This window comes from Drosophila sulfurigaster, chromosome 2R (assembly GCF_023558435.1).
Source record: "Drosophila sulfurigaster albostrigata strain 15112-1811.04 chromosome 2R, ASM2355843v2, whole genome shotgun sequence".
Taxonomy (NCBI): Eukaryota; Metazoa; Arthropoda; class Insecta; order Diptera; family Drosophilidae; genus Drosophila; species Drosophila sulfurigaster.
In genome coordinates this window covers 13,336,418-13,353,640 of record NC_084882.1, presented here as the reverse complement: position 1 = coordinate 13,353,640, position 17,223 = coordinate 13,336,418, and the positions used below count along the sequence as shown (strand labels likewise).

Here is a 17,223-nt window from a genome sequence, read left to right as displayed (position 1 = left end):
AATATACAAAGACTCAACTCACACATAAAGAAACACATAACACAGGAATACATATAAAACATACAAGATATACAAGTAAAACAAAGTTAATTTTAAGCGAAAAATGCAAAAGTTATGCTAAAACTATTTTGTAGAATTAAGCGAAACACAACAACAACAAGAACCATAACAATTACCATAAAATCCAGAACATAAGAAACAATTATTTTGTAAAATTAAGCGTAAAACCATAACAACCAAACAAACAAAAAAGAATTAAAAAAACAAAAGATATACTTATTTCGCAAAACAAAACAAAAAGCAAAGAAAACAAACATAAAAAATACAATTGATTGATGATTTTCAAAATTGCCTTAAATTCGCAAACAATATCTGGGCCACATACATTACGTATTACGTACAGTAGTAGACATAAACATATTTAGAGTGAAGAACATGATGTACATTCATACATAAATACATACTATAAACTATACATCGTATATATCGAAGAGTGGTGGCCAAATGAAATTCGCTTCCGCTCGGATGTTAATACAGTTTCAAAGTCTGCAATGAACTAACAATTACAATAAGAATCAAATTAAAAAAAATATATATATATATATATATATATCTATATAGAATTCTGTGAAGCCCATTGTTTAAGTATGTATAAAGAACAGATGATATTGAGAAAGAGAAAGACGAAGATTGAAGAGACCGAGAGCAGCAACAAATTCTAAATATTGTTAATGCAACTATATAGTATCGTATAATCAAAGATAAACACCAAACGAAGAAACACAAAACATTGTTCAGCATACAGAATACGTACAATTTTAAATACCATATTCAAGTAGCAATAGCAATAAACAAAATAACAATAGCAATAGCAAAACACCAACAAACAACAGTAAATAGAAAGTGCATTAAGATTAAACGGTTTGAGAGCAAATTAACATGTTCAATACACAAACACACATACACATAATCAGTGTACAATTCTTGACAAAACAAAAAGAAACAAATCGAAATTCATCCATTTCATTGTCATGCGGCAAACGTTGATTATCGAACTCATCCAAAAACAGCGTCGTGATTAGATTAAATGCAAAAAGTATAAAAACATAACGACTTTTATTTATTTTTTTGGTTTTTTGTTTTTGAAACTTTTGGTTCTTTTGTCAAAGGAAATTCCTCGCCAATGGCATTTGCCGCCTCCAGCTTACTATTGATTGCACCCCAGAGCTCATGGTTGCCACGCTGAAGCGTCTCCATATTGCCAATCATGTAAAGGCCCCAGCGGGCACGCGATAATGCCACACAAACTCGATTCGGCAAACGTAGAAAACCAATCTGCCCAGCTGCGTTGCTCCGAACCAACGACAAAAGCACAATGTTAGCCTCAAGTCCCTGGTAACTGTCCACGGTGGCGACCAAAGTATTATTTCGTTCCTTTTTGGGTAGTAACAATTTGATATACTCAACCTGCGCATTATATGGCGATAATATCACAATATGCGAACCTAACATATAATATTTCCTTATAGCTATTACTAGTTCCACTAGCTTTAGAGCTTCGTGTTTGTTAACAAAGGACATGTCAGTCTGTAAGTAGAAGCAGTAATAATTATACCTAGCTGATGATAGAGGTCCAAACAAATGGAAGTTGACTTACCAGTTGTTCTTCGGGCTCCTTGTGATTTACAAAATACATATTTGCGGATATTCCCCTAACATTGTCATACGCTTTTACGGACTCGCTGTTGGCAAGTGCATCATAGAATGTGGGCACTAACAACTCAGCAATGCATGGACGCATACGATACTGCATGCCGAGGACTGCGACGGGGAATCCGTTGACAATCAAACGCTCAAACAACGAGATCTGTAATCCCTGGTGCGTATAACTGCCAGTGTATGGCTGCAATTGCTTATGATCACCAACCAATATAACGTGCTCGGTATGTGGCGTTAGGCAGGCCAACACATGTGTCTCAGCCGTTTCGGCAGCCTCCTCAAAGATGAGACATTTGCTTTTCAACAGTCTAAACAGATAGTTGAGACGTGCGCCACATGATGTGGTCATGGCCAACAATGCTTTATCACGCGCCACATAATATTGAAATATAATGCGCAGCGTATTCCGTTTCTCAGTGACCAGTTGCAAATCCTTTTGCGCTTTTTGTATTTGCACATAATCGTCCTGGCTGCCATCAAAGTTGGCATACAACGTTTGCAGACCTTCAAACTTGTCCTTGTATTCACATTTGATTAGCCACCAAAGTCGCTTAAGACGCGGCGGCACTAGTTGATCGTCGACCATGGTTTGCACATTATATTTGGCAATTTCGGGCAATCGACTTTGGCTGCCAAAACGTATAATGCTGTCGGTATGCTCAGATGCCTTTAGCAGAAATTTATCCAGCGAATCATTTGTGTATGTCAGCACAATAATTGGTCCCGTCTTCGTTGCAGCAGCATTGTCTAACAGTACTTTCAGCAGTTCCACGGATAAATGGGTCTTACCGGTGCCCGGTGGGCCTTGAATGAGACAAAACTCATGGGTAAATGCATGATCAAGCGCCTCTCTTTGGGTGGCATTCAGTTGGATTTGAAGCTTTTGATTGTAATTCAACCTGAGTTTTGGATCAATGCCGGCGGGTCCTGCAACTTCAAGCTGCAAGAAGACATATATTTCATTTAATGTTGCAGCTGATAAAATAGTGCAACAACGAACTTACGCATCCATCGATAATGTAGCGACGCATGGGAAAGTTGTCGGCACTACAGGTGCTCAAATAGTTGTGGACACGCAGGTAGGGCTCGAAGAACACCGGCGTCTCGAACATGATTAGCGGTATGTCATAGATCTTGCCAATGTTGTATTGCTTGACAATCTCCACACTTAACTAAACGATAAATTGTTTTGTAGATGAAATTAATTAAGAGAATTCATGTTTGATCTTACATAGCCTTTTTTCATCATATCGGGGGAAGTGTAACCAACGGTGGCCAATATAAGATTATCAAAATCATAGCTGGTGGTAAAGCATAGCAGGGCACCGTTTTTAAAACTCTGCAGGTACTTCACTTGTAATTTAACAGTAGAGCTGATATTCACGAAAATCAGGTTATTTTTCTCGGCATCAGCAAACTCTGGGTTTAGTATTAGCCGGGTGTTCGGCCGAACCAGATGATTGTTTATCAAAGCTTCCACTTTGTTTTTGTCTCGGATGGTTTTTACAAAATCCCGCAAGGGTAGCGCAAAATCCTCTCGAAGAAGTTGACGCTGCCAACTTATATAACCTGCTGCATCTTGCGGTCTAGCATCACTGCCTGCAACATTAGCCACGTCACCTGGATTAGGTCGCTGTAGTTCATCCAGCTTTGGATATATCTCATCCTTTAAATTGTTTACTGTGGGCAGCACAGCCAATTCTTGAGCGAATTCCACACACAAAGGATGCTCCAAAAGATGCGGCAATTGACACTGAGCAAGTTGTGTTTTGAAATGCTCAATCAGCTCATAACCCAAATTACCGAGAACACCAAGTTTATGGGCACGTAGCAGCAACCACTTGATGTTGCGGAGCAATTGCTCGGATTCGTCATCTAAGATACCCTTTGAAGGAGGCGTAAAAAGTCTTACAGCAAATACCTTCATTTGATTTAACAGCCCAATTTGATTGGCAAATCCTGACACTAGTTCGTCATCGAAACCGCCCAGTTCCATTTGGCACAGTCGTGTCACAACTTCAACATATTGCAATAGACGTTTCTGAGAGTCATTCGCACGCAACTGATTTGCAAAGAGGTCACGAGCATCCGTCATAAAATAGAAAAACATATCCAGTGGCTGCATCTTTAGAGCATTCGGTAAGTCGCCAGTGCCAAACCGTGCAGTACTGGATGGCTCATTGTTATTATCCAGACTGAGTTGCTTAATGTAATCATCTGAAAAGAGCACCCGTCTTTATATATTCATAAATATAATATTATGATTCAAAATTACTAGGTCTTTGAGTGACTACGATATGCTCCTCGCGTTGTTCATGTTTCTCCAATTGTTTCACCTGTTGCTGCAGGTTTTGTACAATCTCATTTTCGTCCTTGTTGAACCAATCGTCTTCAGAGTCCGACATGTTGCAATTCACCGCTTGACTTCGATGGGTTATGAGATTTTGAAGGGGATGCCCGGTTTTTTTATACGTGTGCAACCTGTTTGTTTTGGTTTTTTCATTCATTATCAGCGATGTAATCGCATGTTGAATTTTAAAATATCCCAAATAAAACACAAATGCAATATACTAGATATGGTCATACTACTCGATGCCAATGCGATACCAGTGTAGATGTGTCAGAGTGGCCTGGTAACACTCTGCGACAATTGTCTGAAATGCGCGGAATTTAATGCTTAAGCTTTGGTGTGCAAATGTGTACAAAATTTGTATTATTTATCCCACTAAGTGACAACGAGGCTAAAATTAATCAAGTAAGAAAGCAATATTATTATTATTAATTTGCGCCCAATAAGCTAACAATAACCACACTTTTACATGTATGTATGTGTTTTCATTTTCATGTGCATTTAACGGGGACGTAAAATAAATGTATTTCACCATGCGCCATTACTCAGAATAAAGATGATTGAAGAATTTGATGAAGACTATGACTGCTGGGAATGGTTTCAAGCTGGCAAGGAGAATATTCTACGTAGTTTCGACCGCAAAAAGGCAGCGAATGGACAGCAGCAAACACAGCTGACTCGAAAATTTAATAATAGGAACAATCGAATCAAAACTGCAGCGCCGGCGAAATTTCCAAATGAGGCGCTCGAAGAGATCTTAAATCTGCAGCCACTGGGCATGTTTTTGTATCTGACCACTACAAGCGAACCCGATTTTTTTGTCGATCAAATTGGGCCCAACGATGACATGGAACGTGTGATTATCTATACACGCATCTTGATAACTTTGTGTGATCTCGAGCTGCCTGGTTTTCATCATGATTTGCTAAAGAAAGTGGCCTCGTGTACGCCCCTCTTGAAGCACTATGAGGAAATCGTACGAAAGCTATGCACCAAAAGTTATCGCACCATGTGGACAGATCTGGAGCGCGTGGATAAAATCATTTGGTATATGCAAACGTTGTTGCTGCAGGCTCAACGTGCCGATGTTATGGATGCAACAGCAATGCAAATACTCTTCAACATTTGGACGCACCTAAAGAGTAATTTCAATCCATTAATTGCCCAGCGTCCAGTGTGCAAGCAGTTTTTGTATGGCCTCGACATTGTTTTCAGCGTGGATCTCGAAATCTTAAATATTCCGAGGCCAGTGGCTGAGGTAACATAACATATCTATGTAAGTGTAATTATCAAATAAAAATCTAAAAAATATTTGTTATAGTTGTATCCTAGCTTGGAGGAGCTTAGACAATGGATATCACGGAAAGCGAACAGCAATCCAGAGGCCCCAAAACCAGAAACTAGCTACAATAATACTACGCAGTATATTAACAATCAACTTTTGCTACTGCGCCATCAATTTTTGATGCCATTGCGTGAATTGGTGTGCAAGCTGCATCTAGAACGCAACCTTGGGGATTTTAAAACGCTGCATTTTGTCTTTGAGAACGTGCAGATAAAGCTCAATCAAAATTTTAATGATGCGCTTTACAGCAAATTGCTATACATTGATATCTTGGCTGGCAAGCGTAAAGCAGCTGCTGCGGGTGAAGCCGAGACGTTAGCTAAAGCGGATGAACATGCGTTGTCAAAGCTAAAGAATGGTACGCTCCTTTGCTTGAGTACCAGCTTTGATTTCGACAATCTAATATTGGCCACTGTGAGTGCTATTGATATAAGTGCACAAAGCCGTGGTTATGTGAGTCAATTTATGTTTTGCATACCTACAGTACTTAAATACAATTTGTTCACTTTCAGATTGCCATCACCATACTGCGACAATACAATATTGGAAATATTTATAAGAAAATGCTTATAGTGTTCGAAACTCCCGTCTACTTTGAGCCATTTCAAAAAGCTTACAGATATCTCCTGAATAGCAATGTTCTAAACTTCCCCATGGCCGATTTTATTGTTCACGGCGTAAATCGAACACATCCGCCGCTTTATTTGAATCACACACAACCACCAAATGTTTACGAAAGTCAAAAGTTTAAAAACAAATTAGCGAAAATGCCATTAAACATATCCCAGCGTGAAGCATTTGAACATGTGCTAACCACGAATTTCAATTTGATTCAAGGTCCGCCCGGTACGGGCAAGACCCATGTATCGTTGCAGCTGGTCAAGACCATTCTGGAGAATGCCAAGCATTGTGCACCCATTGTTGTGATTACCTACACCAATGATTCGTTGGACAAATTTCTGCTTAAGCTGAGTGCTCATACTAGCAGCATTGTCCGCTTTGGTTGCCAGTTAAGAATACCGGAAATTGTAAAATTTAACGCACGCTCCGATAGGAATATGCATATGATTAATCCGAAACTAAAACGACTTTACTGGATGGTTAATATGGAGCTAAAGGAACACTTCCAGCGATTGCAGTCGCTGTATGCTGCATTCAATGAGACAAAAGATGAAGGATATGCAGAGATTTTGGCGACACAGCGTCTTATTTGGAATACACAGGAGAAGCTGAATTGTATTCGCATTATATTCCAACACTATTTAATTGCTAAGAAGAATGTGCTGGCCATGACAACCACATGTGCAGCGCGCATGAATTTTGTTTTTCGCTTTCTTAAGACCCGAATTGGTAAGATGAATTAACTGTAGAAAAATATGTATATGTATGGTATTTAATAGATCATCATTTCAGTTATTTTTGAAGAGTCTGCAGAAATACTGGAGGCCCATTTATTGCCTTGCCTGACGCCTTTCACGGAGCAAATTATTATGATTGGCGACCACATGCAATTGAAGCCATACTGCAGCTATATCAGAGGAATTCAAAATTCAGAATACTCGCAGTCATTGTTTGAGCGGTTGATCCGCGCCAACTTCCATGTTAACGTATTGAATATTCAATATCGTATGCGTAATGACTTTGTGGATTTGATATGTCCCCTGATCTACAAGAAGCTATTAAGTCATCAGTCTGTAACCAAATTTCCACCTATTCGCAAGATGACAAAGAATCTATATTTTCTTGATCATCGTCAATTCGAAACAATGCAAAATAATACATTACCAACAAATGCTTGGGAAAAGCATAATGTTTATTTAATTTCACGTCATTTGATCGAAGTTGGCGGATATAATAGCGATGAAATTGTAGTGCTGACGCCTTATTCCAGTCAAGTGGCAAGCATCAAATCCGAAGTAAGTTCAATAATTGTATTATAATCAACTTGACCAAAGCAGAGTTTTCTTTCTCGTCTCTAGTTTTCAAAACACGCAAGCTTAAAAGCTATTGGAGTTTCCACGGTTGATAGTTTCCAGGGCCTGGAGGCCAATATTGTGATCTTATCGCTGGTACGCAGTAATGCTCATAGAAAAATTGGATTCCTCGTTGAACCGACTCGAATTTGCGTGGCATTATCACGCGCTCGCTATGGTCTTTATATTATTGGCAATATGGAATCTCTTGCACATAATTCATTGACTTGGTGCGAGATACGAAAAAGTTTAAGGCTCCAAAATGCCATCGGCTGTGAATTCCCATATATTATAGATATATGATAATTACAATAAAACTTGTAAAACATATTTTTTTCTTACATTGTTGCATATGGAAATAAATATAAATTTGAGCATTCTTTCAAATATAGCGCCTACTTTGACTTTGGTATATTTTGTATACTGGACCTAGGCAAAAATGGCGATATTTCAAAATATCGATATTTTGATACATTGTCAACAGCCCTCCAAAAAAAAGGAACATCGCTATTGTATCCGCATCTGTTGTGATTGTGAAATTGGTTGCAATAAATGCGTACTAAATTATATGTTAAGCGTTTGTTTTGTTTTGTTTGTTTGCATTAATTAGCAGTCAATGCAAGTTCGAGTAAATACATAATTTCAGTTAATTTACAATTTATAGTTATACGAAAACAGTCGAAATTAACAAAAGACCCGCGCATTTTTTGGCACAACAACAACAAACATAGCTAAGGTATTTCGTTTATTTGCAATTTAAAATGGTCCGTGGTAAAATTCGAAAGAAACAATTGCGTTCGGAGTCAGATAGTGACGACGGGCCTGCAAGTAAAAAGAGGTTTACGGAAAATGCTGAAGTCGAAGACAACATCGAAAATGAAGAGATGAACTATGAGCCATCCACATCATCAGCGGCTACGGCGGAAAATCGTAGTGTCGGAAATTCGAAATCAATGAGAGGATGGGTTAGACGGGAGTCTTTTGAAGAACCATCGGTAATATTTTATTCTTTTTCGTTGACAATGCACATTTACTTAATCCAATTTATGTCTCCTAGATGGGACTTGATGTTGACAATCCCTTCAATCGTTGTGGCAAAATTATTTCAATGCGTTTGAAAAACTTTATGTGCCACTCCAATTTTCGCATCGACTTTGGGCCAAACATTAATTTTCTCGTTGGCAGCAATGGTAGTGGCAAAAGTGCTGTGATAACAGCTCTAGCTTTAGCGATGGCCGCAAGTGCCAGATCCACAAGTCGAGCTAGCAGCATTCAGAGTGAGTTATCAAATAAAAATTTTCCCATTTTGGACGATTGTGACTAGTGATGCTCTTATAATCTTAGAACTTATCAAAAAACGGCGAGACGACCGCTACCATAGAGCTGACATTGAGCAACACTGGAGTACGTCCATATAAGTATAATATGTATGGACCTCATATGACTGTTATACGCCACATCCGGCAGGCGTCGTCGACCTACGAGCTGAAGGATGCGCGCAGACAGACGGTGTCGCGGAAGTTGGATGATATACGCCGCATGCTCTTATACTTTGGCATCAGCGTTGAGAACCCCATCTTTGTACTTAATCAGGAAGCTTCGCGCGAGTTCCTCAAAGAGTAAGTAGGCAATCGTTTCGATCATTTAAAACATAACTAACTATCCATTTGCGAAGTCTCGAACCGGCTTCGAATTATAAATTGCTTATGAAGGCAACGCAGCTGGATTTATGCGCTACCAGCTTAACGCAATGTCATGAGCAAAGTGAACACTTTAATCAGGATGTGGACATACTTCAAATGGTAAAAATATTGTATTTTATTGATTCGCTATATAAATATAATTTATAAATAAATAGAAAAAAGAAAAAGCTGTCAAATGCGTGCCGGGAGGAGGAGGAAAAGCTAACAATGCTCAAAAATAAAGAAGCTATAAAGGTAAAGAACCCGACAGAACGTATTTCTGTGATCAAAATAAAATATGTATAAATTAATACAGGTTCAATTAAAAGATGCTAATACCATGCTGGCCTGGTTAAAAGTAACTAGAATCCAGACTGAACTCACGAAAATGGAGCATTCTCTTAAAATCATTGAGAAGAAGAACTGTGAACTATTGGAGAAAACAACGCAAAAGGACTTGACCCACGATTCCCTTTCAAAACAAATAGAGTAAGTATGATTAATCCTTGTTCACATATGACTTTCCAAATGTATTCCTTCTTTATACACAGAGTTTTTAATGCTGCGAAGGAAGAAATTCAAAAGAGATATGAAGCTCAAGATGCTAAGCTAAGATCCGCAAAACGAGTCGTTCAAGATTGCCTCATGAAAGGCAGTTCAATCAGAGCGAACATTAATAATGTAGATAAACGTCTGAAGGAAGAACAGGCTACCTACGAAGGCTGTAAAAATCATATGAATAACTATCATGCTGACTATAACGAGGTCAAGCGACTGCGAGAGAGCAATAACGCCAAACTGGCGGAGCTCAAAGCAAAGGTGGAAGAAAAAAATAATCTCATTGCACAGCTGCGAGAAGAACAGAACGACGTGAAGGGTCGTTTGCCGGCTGCTAAAGAGCATGTGGAATATGTGAGAAATGAGCTCGTCCAATTGCAAAAAAAAGAACGTATGCATAACCATTGATTGCATATTTGATATCGTAATTGGAATAATACTTCTCGACTTATTTTAGAATCGCTTCAACTTGAAATGGAATCGCTGTTGCGCAATAAATCGAATAAGATGTCTGTGTATGGTGACAATGCACTGAAAGTAGCTTTGGCTCTGAAGAACCAATACGGGAAGAACGATCACCTAATGCCACGCGGACCGATTGGCATGTGTATAACAGTGCCTAATTCCAAGTACCGAGACCTGATCGAGAATCAACTGTCGCATTGTTTACGTTCCTATATTGTTAACAGCGACAAGGATCGCATATCATTACGAGCTATTTTGCAGAGAACATATACAAGCGGCATACCCACAATTGTCACTAGTGCCTTTTCAAATCGAGTTTACAATGTTTCCAAGCATAAAGTACGAGCCAGTGGACCAAATATGACAGTGCTGATGGATGAGATAAGGTAAGATTGATAATAAATTCAAATGTTTCTACCTGTTATTTACTCTTTTGTATTGTAGGTGTGATGATCCAGTTGTAATGAATTATCTTATTGATACCATGCGCATTGAGACGGTGTTGGTTACCGATTCTAAAGAGACTGCCGAATTTCTGACTTCAAACTCCGAAAATATACCCCCAAATATGTCTCGGGTATTGGTACCAAATCTTGAACTGGAATATTGTCCCTCGCCAAACTATGCTGTTTACTCCATTCGCATAAATTCAGCCAGATTCATTCAGGTCAATGTTGATGATCGAATTCAACAAATGAATGCCGAGCAAGCAAATGTACGAGAGCGCAGTGCGATGCTACAGCCCCAATACGCTGATTTTAAAAGAGCGCTTGATATCGATATTCAAGCGATAAAGCAAAAAAGTGCGCAAATTGAGGCACATCATTCCGAGATAACAAAATCCTTACCAAAAATTATGGATATTGAAAATTTCGAATACCGCGAATTACCCGCACTAAATGTGCTTGTAAGTTAATCGAGTTATTACAATTGACTGAACATAATTACTATAATGCCTAAATTATTCTAATTTCAGGAAACCCATTTAGCCAGCAGTGCTGAGAAAATGGAAAAGTGCAAGCAGGAATACAAACATTTTGAAGAACAACTACGAGAGATCAATGAACGTAAAGCGCTCGCTGAGCATGAAGTAAATGGTGAACAAAGTGCACTCCACCTAATAAACCAAAAAGCATTGGAAATTGACGCAGAGCAACAAGAATTGCAAAATAAAATTCGCGATTTAGATCGTAATTTTGAAGAAAATCAGCGTCGTTTCAAGAAAACAAACGAATTGATGCAATCGATGTTGGGAGAACAAAAGGATTTGACGAAGAATTTGGAAAACGCACGTCAAGAGGCCGAAAAAGTTGGTGACTTCATCGAAACCAATAAAACGGAGGAGCGAATTCGCGATAAGATCAGTAATTATAAAGCAAAGATCAAACATTTCGAGTCTATGAATATTGTCAGTGAAGAGGTGCAAAGCAAACTAGCATCACTTCACGAAGATCTTCAAGCACTAACAGAACATTTGAATCAAATTTTAAGTATTGTGGAAAAATTGCGTTTAGCATATCGTACTCGCGCCCAGCGCTTCTTACGCTCGCGATTTCACTTTTTTACCATGGTTCAATTTCAATTCAAGGTAACATACAGGAATACATAACTTGCAATTTAAATGTATATTAAACTCTGTTGATTTGTCCTGCAGCAAGCGCTCGCGTGTCGAAGATTTGATGGAGATTTGACACCTGATCATAAGCAAAAAACTTTAGAAATAAAAGTTTACCCACCGAGTGGTAATAAGACGGCCAATACGAAAAGTTTATCCGGCGGCGAAAGGTCATTCACGACGGTTTCCTTATTGAAAGGTCTTTGGAGTACCTCTGATCATCCATTTTATTTTTTAGATGAATATGACGTTTTTACAGTGAGTTTTCAGAAACAGAAATTGTCGTTCAAATGTAATTACACTTCATTTTTAATTCTAGGATGAAGTGAATCGGACGTTTATTACAAAACTACTTATACAAGAGGGTTTGGATTTTCAAAACAGACAGTATTGTTTTCTCACACCTCAGGACACTAAAGTTGATGCCCACCCCTTGATTAAAATTCACAAGTAAGCTGTTATTCATCTTACTATCTGCAACATATCATTAAATAGTGTTTTGTTTATTTCAGACTAGCGACACCAGAACATTAAAGTGTGACAGGAAGTTGTAAAGTTGCTAGACAACGATATGGCGTTTCAAAAAATTTGATTTGTTACATTATTATTATTTACAATAAAGTTTAGTGTTTAATAAATGTGAGGATATATTGCTATTTCTAAATATTAAAGTAGGAACATTTAAAATTAATTGAAAAAGTAGTTTAATGGCGTTGTTTAAGGGCTGCCAGGTTGCGAGATTTGAAATTTTAAAAAATGTGGCAGCGCTCTAGTATAGTATTTTTTGGCACGTTCAGACAGCATGTCATTCGTAAATTTGGTCTTACTGTTTAACATAGGGTTGCATGATATTTAAAAAATATCGTATCAGTGATATATCGTTTTTTAAAAATATATCAAATTGATAAAAATATTTATCACCCAAAAATATCGATATATTAAGTTTGATATTTAATTTTATAAATTTTTCATTAACCAAAATGTATAATAAATACATAATTATATTTTTGTGTATATCAACATATGCATCTGCATAAAACATATATAATCCTGATTTTATTTCGCCTATTAAATCTCTTACACGGAATACACGAATTCCAGAAAAACATCAGACACACGCATATGTGTATTTCCCGATTGTGAACCCTTGGCACAATTTCGGCGAAATACACATGCCGATGCCTGTTTTAAGGTGAGACTAAGTTCGACGAGTTGCCGCTCGTTTTGACAATTTTACTGCAAATGTTGCAGGTTGCGTGAAACTTCCGAAAAAACTTTTTGCCGTCTTTTACAGGAAGTGTTATCAAAAATATATAAAAAATCGCGGTACAAAAGGGGAAAAATCAATCAGCTGTTTGCGTCTGTGGACTTGCGCTGTGTGTGTCATACCGCTTGACCGTGCTTAGATCAAACTAACAAATAACCTCAAAGCGATACCGGAGAAGCGACACGGCATCATCGACATTTTTGTTATTATTTACTATTAAAAATTATTAACACATAGAAATGAGTCGAAACTACAAGGAAGATCAGAGCAATGAAGTGGAAGCGCTCGATTCCATATATTGCGGTGAAATGGAAAGTAAGACATTGTCGAATAATTTAATAATAATAAAGACACTCAATACCTAGGTATTTTCCTTTCTTTTTTTTTAGTACTTCAGACGGAACCATTGCACAAATTCCAAATTCCCATTGCTACGGAGGAATTCTATGCGGAAACAAACGAGGATAGCGAACAGGGTTTGGCATGTAAACTGGTCTTTACGTATACGGAGAAATATCCAGATGAAGCTCCGCTAGTAGAAATTGAGGAAGCGGAAAATTTTGAAGACAATTTTGAGAGCCAACTGCTCGAACATTTGCGTCAGACAATTGAGGAAAATATTGGCATGGAGATGATCTTCTCGCTGGTAAGTAGTGCACAGGAGTGGCTTAACGTCCAATGGGATGAGCACAAAAAGCATCAGGAAGATGAGCGGGCACGAAAGGTTCTCGAAGCGGAAGAAGCTGAACGCAAGAAGTTTGAAGGCACCCGAGTGACTGTAGAAACATTCATGAAATGGAAGCTGGACTTTGAAGAAAGCACAGGAATTGCAGCGAAACGCGAGAAGAATAATGATTCTAAAAAGTTGACGGGTCGCGAGCTCTTCATGTGCGATAACACATTGAATGATTCCGATATTAAGTTTCTGTTGGAGGCTGGTGATAGCATTGAGAATGTTAAGATTGATGAAACCTTGTTCCAAGATATTGGAGAACTGGATTTGGATGATGACGACGATGACGATGAGGATTGGGTGCCTGGTGCCGACGATGATGATGATTAAACCTTTTGTGCTGCTGCGATATATATATTAAAAATAAAACGTATCTAAGGCATACTTGTGTATATTTCACAAAACAATTTAACACAATCCTCATAGTAGTTTCTTGTGGTGCAAATAATAAATGCTAGGTTTGTTATCAATCCAGGCCATTAGGATTCTGCAAACTCATTTCGGATATCTTAAGACCATGGCTATGCACCGGTTCGATATCATCCAAGTCCACGGAATCATCATCGCTCTCATCATTGACTGCCGTTTCTTTCTGGATGGCATCGCTTTTCTTAACTGCTGGCAGCACTTCGCGTGGGAAATTCAGTTTTGCCCACGAGCCGGGCTCCAGCTTGGGCAGCGTTATCTCCAACTTTGTGCCATACATGTGCGCCGTAACCTTCTCCACATTGATAATCTATAATGAGAGTGAGAGAGATATTGACTAAGAATTTAATATAAAACTGAATTCCCGCTTACACCCCGCAATTCCAGATCCATATCGAATTTGGCATTTTCCTGCTCGGGGAAAAGTAACATTACGTGTAGTCGTATCGGATTCACTTCAACGATGCTTTGCGCATAATGATATTTTTTGGCATAGACAGCAACAACGACATTCGTGGCCGTCTGATGCCAATCGTAGCGACATTGCACGACCTTCTTGTCTTCGTCCTGAAAAAGATTGATTGATTCAATACTTAAATTTATTATATTTGCCTAAAAAACTTACATCTTTAGCCCATTTGTGCTGGCCATAGACGCAGCCCTTTTGGGCCATAAATTGTGCGAAATCTGAGGTGCGTTTCTGGCAACACGACCAGAATTTCATGCCCTCGTGGAAGATGGGTACGCCAGGATGATAGGTGCATTCACTGAAGTCGCTGCTGCTGTTCGTGTATGAGAAAGTGCACCCGTTGTTCTTGCAGCTGGTGCCAACAGCAATCACACTAAAATAGTAACGTAGGTCAATAAAACCATTATCAAATTAAAAAAGTCAATTAGTCACCCATCATCCGTTGCCGTTTTAGTAGGCGTCACAACATCGGCCAGTTTTAGTGCATCGATGGTCTCCTTCAGAGCAGGCGCCACTGTTGGCTGCACTACAGTGAACTGCGTTTCGATGGCGGGCCTGGGCAGTGATTCCTTGATGGGAGCGCGTACTTCAATCACAACTTCATCGTCTTTATCATTATCTTTGGCTGGCTTTTCCGGCTCTGGTGGCTTAATATTCGAATGTTTGGCTAATGTGCATCCCTTAATATTGAGAAACTCTGTAAAGTCTACCGACTTTTTGCTACAGCATGACCAGCCTTTGTACGCATCGTGAAAGAACGGCGCACCTGGATGATGCCGGCAAGAATCTGCGATGCAAAGAAACGCAGGTGACGGTTGAGGTTCTGTTTATCATATCAAATTACTCACTAACCATCTGCGTTCTTGGTGGGATCAAATAGTTGGCCACATCCTCTGTTATAGCACTGTTCCATGTTTAGTTCTTATATGTTTCTTATTTATAAAATTATTTATTTATTGTTGGTTTTTGGTCGAGAATATTCCGCGAATATGAGGAAATATTGTGCAGCAAAGAGAGCAGAAAGAGCTTTTTTGAGATAAAGCTGTTGTAGTTGTCGCAGTGTGACCATAAGTATTATTTCGAAAATGAGTGGAATATACCAAAATACATAAATCTCGAGTATTGCCACTGCTGGTTACACTTTCAGAGGCTTGCCAAAAAAGTACAAATTACAAAAATTAAAAACGGGTGACTCGTTAATACTTTTTTTTATTTAGGAGTTTTTCGTTAAACTTTGTCGTAGTGTCTTTTATTTTTGCTCAGCACTCAAGAGCTCCTCTAATTAATAAGATTTCTATAAATAATTTCACTTCTCAGAAAAATGCAAGATCGAAATGCAAGATTGTTTTTATACGATTGGAACAAAAACAGGTATGTGACATCAGTTTGAAGTGTGTATTTTTATTCCACAAATTTAATATTACAATGTTAACGATCTCATTTTTTAAGGAAGTGAATAAATAAATAGCATTGATGATCGACATTTGGGGAAATTTCCTATCGGTAATGGTGCTGCCAACTTTGTTGTCTAGTTGGCAACTTACTTCGATAAATCGATATGTTTAGTATCGACATACATTATGCATTGTAACGGCTTTTTGATTGTGCCACTTGAAGTGCAAAAGAATGGAAACCTGAATTCACTCAACAAAACACAAGTGGTGTGCTTGTTTAGAAAGGTAGCCAACACAGTGCAAAGAACAATTAAAAGAGATAGTCAATGCAAATTATGTTAATTGTCGACCGATATGGGGTGCTTATTTCGGGAGGGTCTTTAAACTGATCGGTATGTGCTAATCAGTCAGTGGCGAACCGGAATTGAAACACAGATCAATTAAAGCAAATGTACTGAAGGTCAGTTCGGTTTTTGGTCTACGTGATCTATTCACAGGATTTGCTAGACAGCTAAAAAATCAACGCTCTTAGAAAGGTGTGTGAGTCATTGGCTCACCAAAGCAAATCTAATTAAAATGGGGCATGGTAACAGTTTTAGTCTGGAATAGGGTTATATTGAGGAACTGGCTTTGTCTCAATCATGCTACGTTTGTCGCTACCAATCCAAAGGCTATATAAAAATGTTAAATGTGTTTGTTATGTAGCTACGTGGGATTTGGTTATGGTTTCGTTTATTACCTGCGGCGACAGGGCATAAATTTAACTGGCGTTCGGCAAAATTGTCATTTCATTGAAAAATTCTTGTGGTCAACAAGGTTATCAACGCGACGTTGATGACGGCGAGATGCAATTGGTAATTGCCAATGCTCGATTCTGATTGCGATTGCGCAGCGGTCTTGCACTTAATACAAATTATGACAAGCCCTGGCGCCCGACTCCGCATCCATTTTATGACCATTCAATATATATATATATATACAGATATTTTTTGGGGGCAATTTGACAGTGCGGTTGCAGGTTTTGTGGCTGGTGTGAATCATGCCGCCATTGCCGTCGCTAATGATCCGCAAAGTCAGAGTTTGCTTTGCATTGTTGTGCAATTGTTCGAGAACTGTAGCGTTGTTTTATTTGGATTGGGTTTTTTTTTCATATTTCTGCAACTTCTGACAACTGGCAACATACACACACTTAAAAATAAATAAAGAAATATAAAAATTGGAACTGCA

The 17,223-nt window shown here is 38.6% G+C and overlaps 6 protein-coding genes across 6 annotated transcripts; 4 read left to right on the top strand and 2 right to left on the bottom strand.

Annotated features, from left to right (window-relative positions):
- Positions 1-828: 828 nt before the first annotated feature.
- Positions 829-4,234, bottom strand: LOC133838835 (NFX1-type zinc finger-containing protein 1-like). The gene is made up of 5 exons (XM_062270060.1): positions 3,995-4,234; positions 2,951-3,936; positions 2,724-2,891; positions 1,658-2,659; positions 829-1,587 (listed from the first exon to the last, which is right to left on the bottom strand). The coding sequence occupies exons 1-5, from the start codon at positions 4,224-4,226 to the stop codon at positions 1,117-1,119; spliced, it is 2,859 nt and encodes a 952-aa protein (XP_062126044.1). The 5' UTR covers positions 4,227-4,234; the 3' UTR covers positions 829-1,116.
- A 92-nt stretch (positions 4,235-4,326) lies between these two features.
- On the top strand, positions 4,327-7,750 carry LOC133838837 (NFX1-type zinc finger-containing protein 1-like). Its single transcript, XM_062270061.1, has 6 exons — positions 4,327-4,474; positions 4,619-5,327; positions 5,391-5,867; positions 5,927-6,764; positions 6,828-7,330; positions 7,394-7,750. Exons 2-6 carry the CDS (start codon positions 4,626-4,628, stop codon positions 7,688-7,690), a joined length of 2,817 nt encoding a protein of 938 aa, XP_062126045.1. The 5' UTR covers positions 4,327-4,474; positions 4,619-4,625; the 3' UTR covers positions 7,691-7,750.
- A 131-nt stretch (positions 7,751-7,881) lies between these two features.
- Positions 7,882-8,711, top strand: LOC133838832 (structural maintenance of chromosomes protein 6-like). Its single transcript, XM_062270057.1, has 2 exons — positions 7,882-8,382; positions 8,445-8,711. The coding sequence occupies exons 1-2, from the start codon at positions 8,149-8,151 to the stop codon at positions 8,709-8,711; spliced, it is 501 nt and encodes a 166-aa protein (XP_062126041.1). The 5' UTR covers positions 7,882-8,148.
- Positions 8,712-8,812: 101 nt separating this feature from the next.
- On the top strand, positions 8,813-12,345 carry LOC133838831 (structural maintenance of chromosomes protein 6). The gene is made up of 11 exons (XM_062270056.1): positions 8,813-9,006; positions 9,063-9,189; positions 9,247-9,324; positions 9,386-9,558; positions 9,621-10,018; positions 10,085-10,478; positions 10,537-10,999; positions 11,069-11,680; positions 11,747-11,965; positions 12,027-12,157; positions 12,220-12,345. Exons 1-11 carry the CDS (start codon positions 8,813-8,815, stop codon positions 12,239-12,241), a joined length of 2,811 nt encoding a protein of 936 aa, XP_062126040.1. The 3' UTR covers positions 12,242-12,345.
- Positions 12,346-13,092: 747 nt separating this feature from the next.
- LOC133837087 (RWD domain-containing protein 1) lies at positions 13,093-14,124 on the top strand. The gene is made up of 2 exons (XM_062267743.1): positions 13,093-13,289; positions 13,364-14,124. Exons 1-2 carry the CDS (start codon positions 13,214-13,216, stop codon positions 14,035-14,037), a joined length of 750 nt encoding a protein of 249 aa, XP_062123727.1. The 5' UTR covers positions 13,093-13,213; the 3' UTR covers positions 14,038-14,124.
- LOC133837086 (cysteine and histidine-rich domain-containing protein morgana) lies at positions 14,079-15,642 on the bottom strand. Its single transcript, XM_062267742.1, has 5 exons — positions 15,455-15,642; positions 15,035-15,389; positions 14,759-14,975; positions 14,506-14,700; positions 14,079-14,443 (listed from the first exon to the last, which is right to left on the bottom strand). Exons 1-5 carry the CDS (start codon positions 15,513-15,515, stop codon positions 14,174-14,176), a joined length of 1,098 nt encoding a protein of 365 aa, XP_062123726.1. The 5' UTR covers positions 15,516-15,642; the 3' UTR covers positions 14,079-14,173.
- Positions 15,643-17,223: the final 1,581 nt, after the last annotated feature.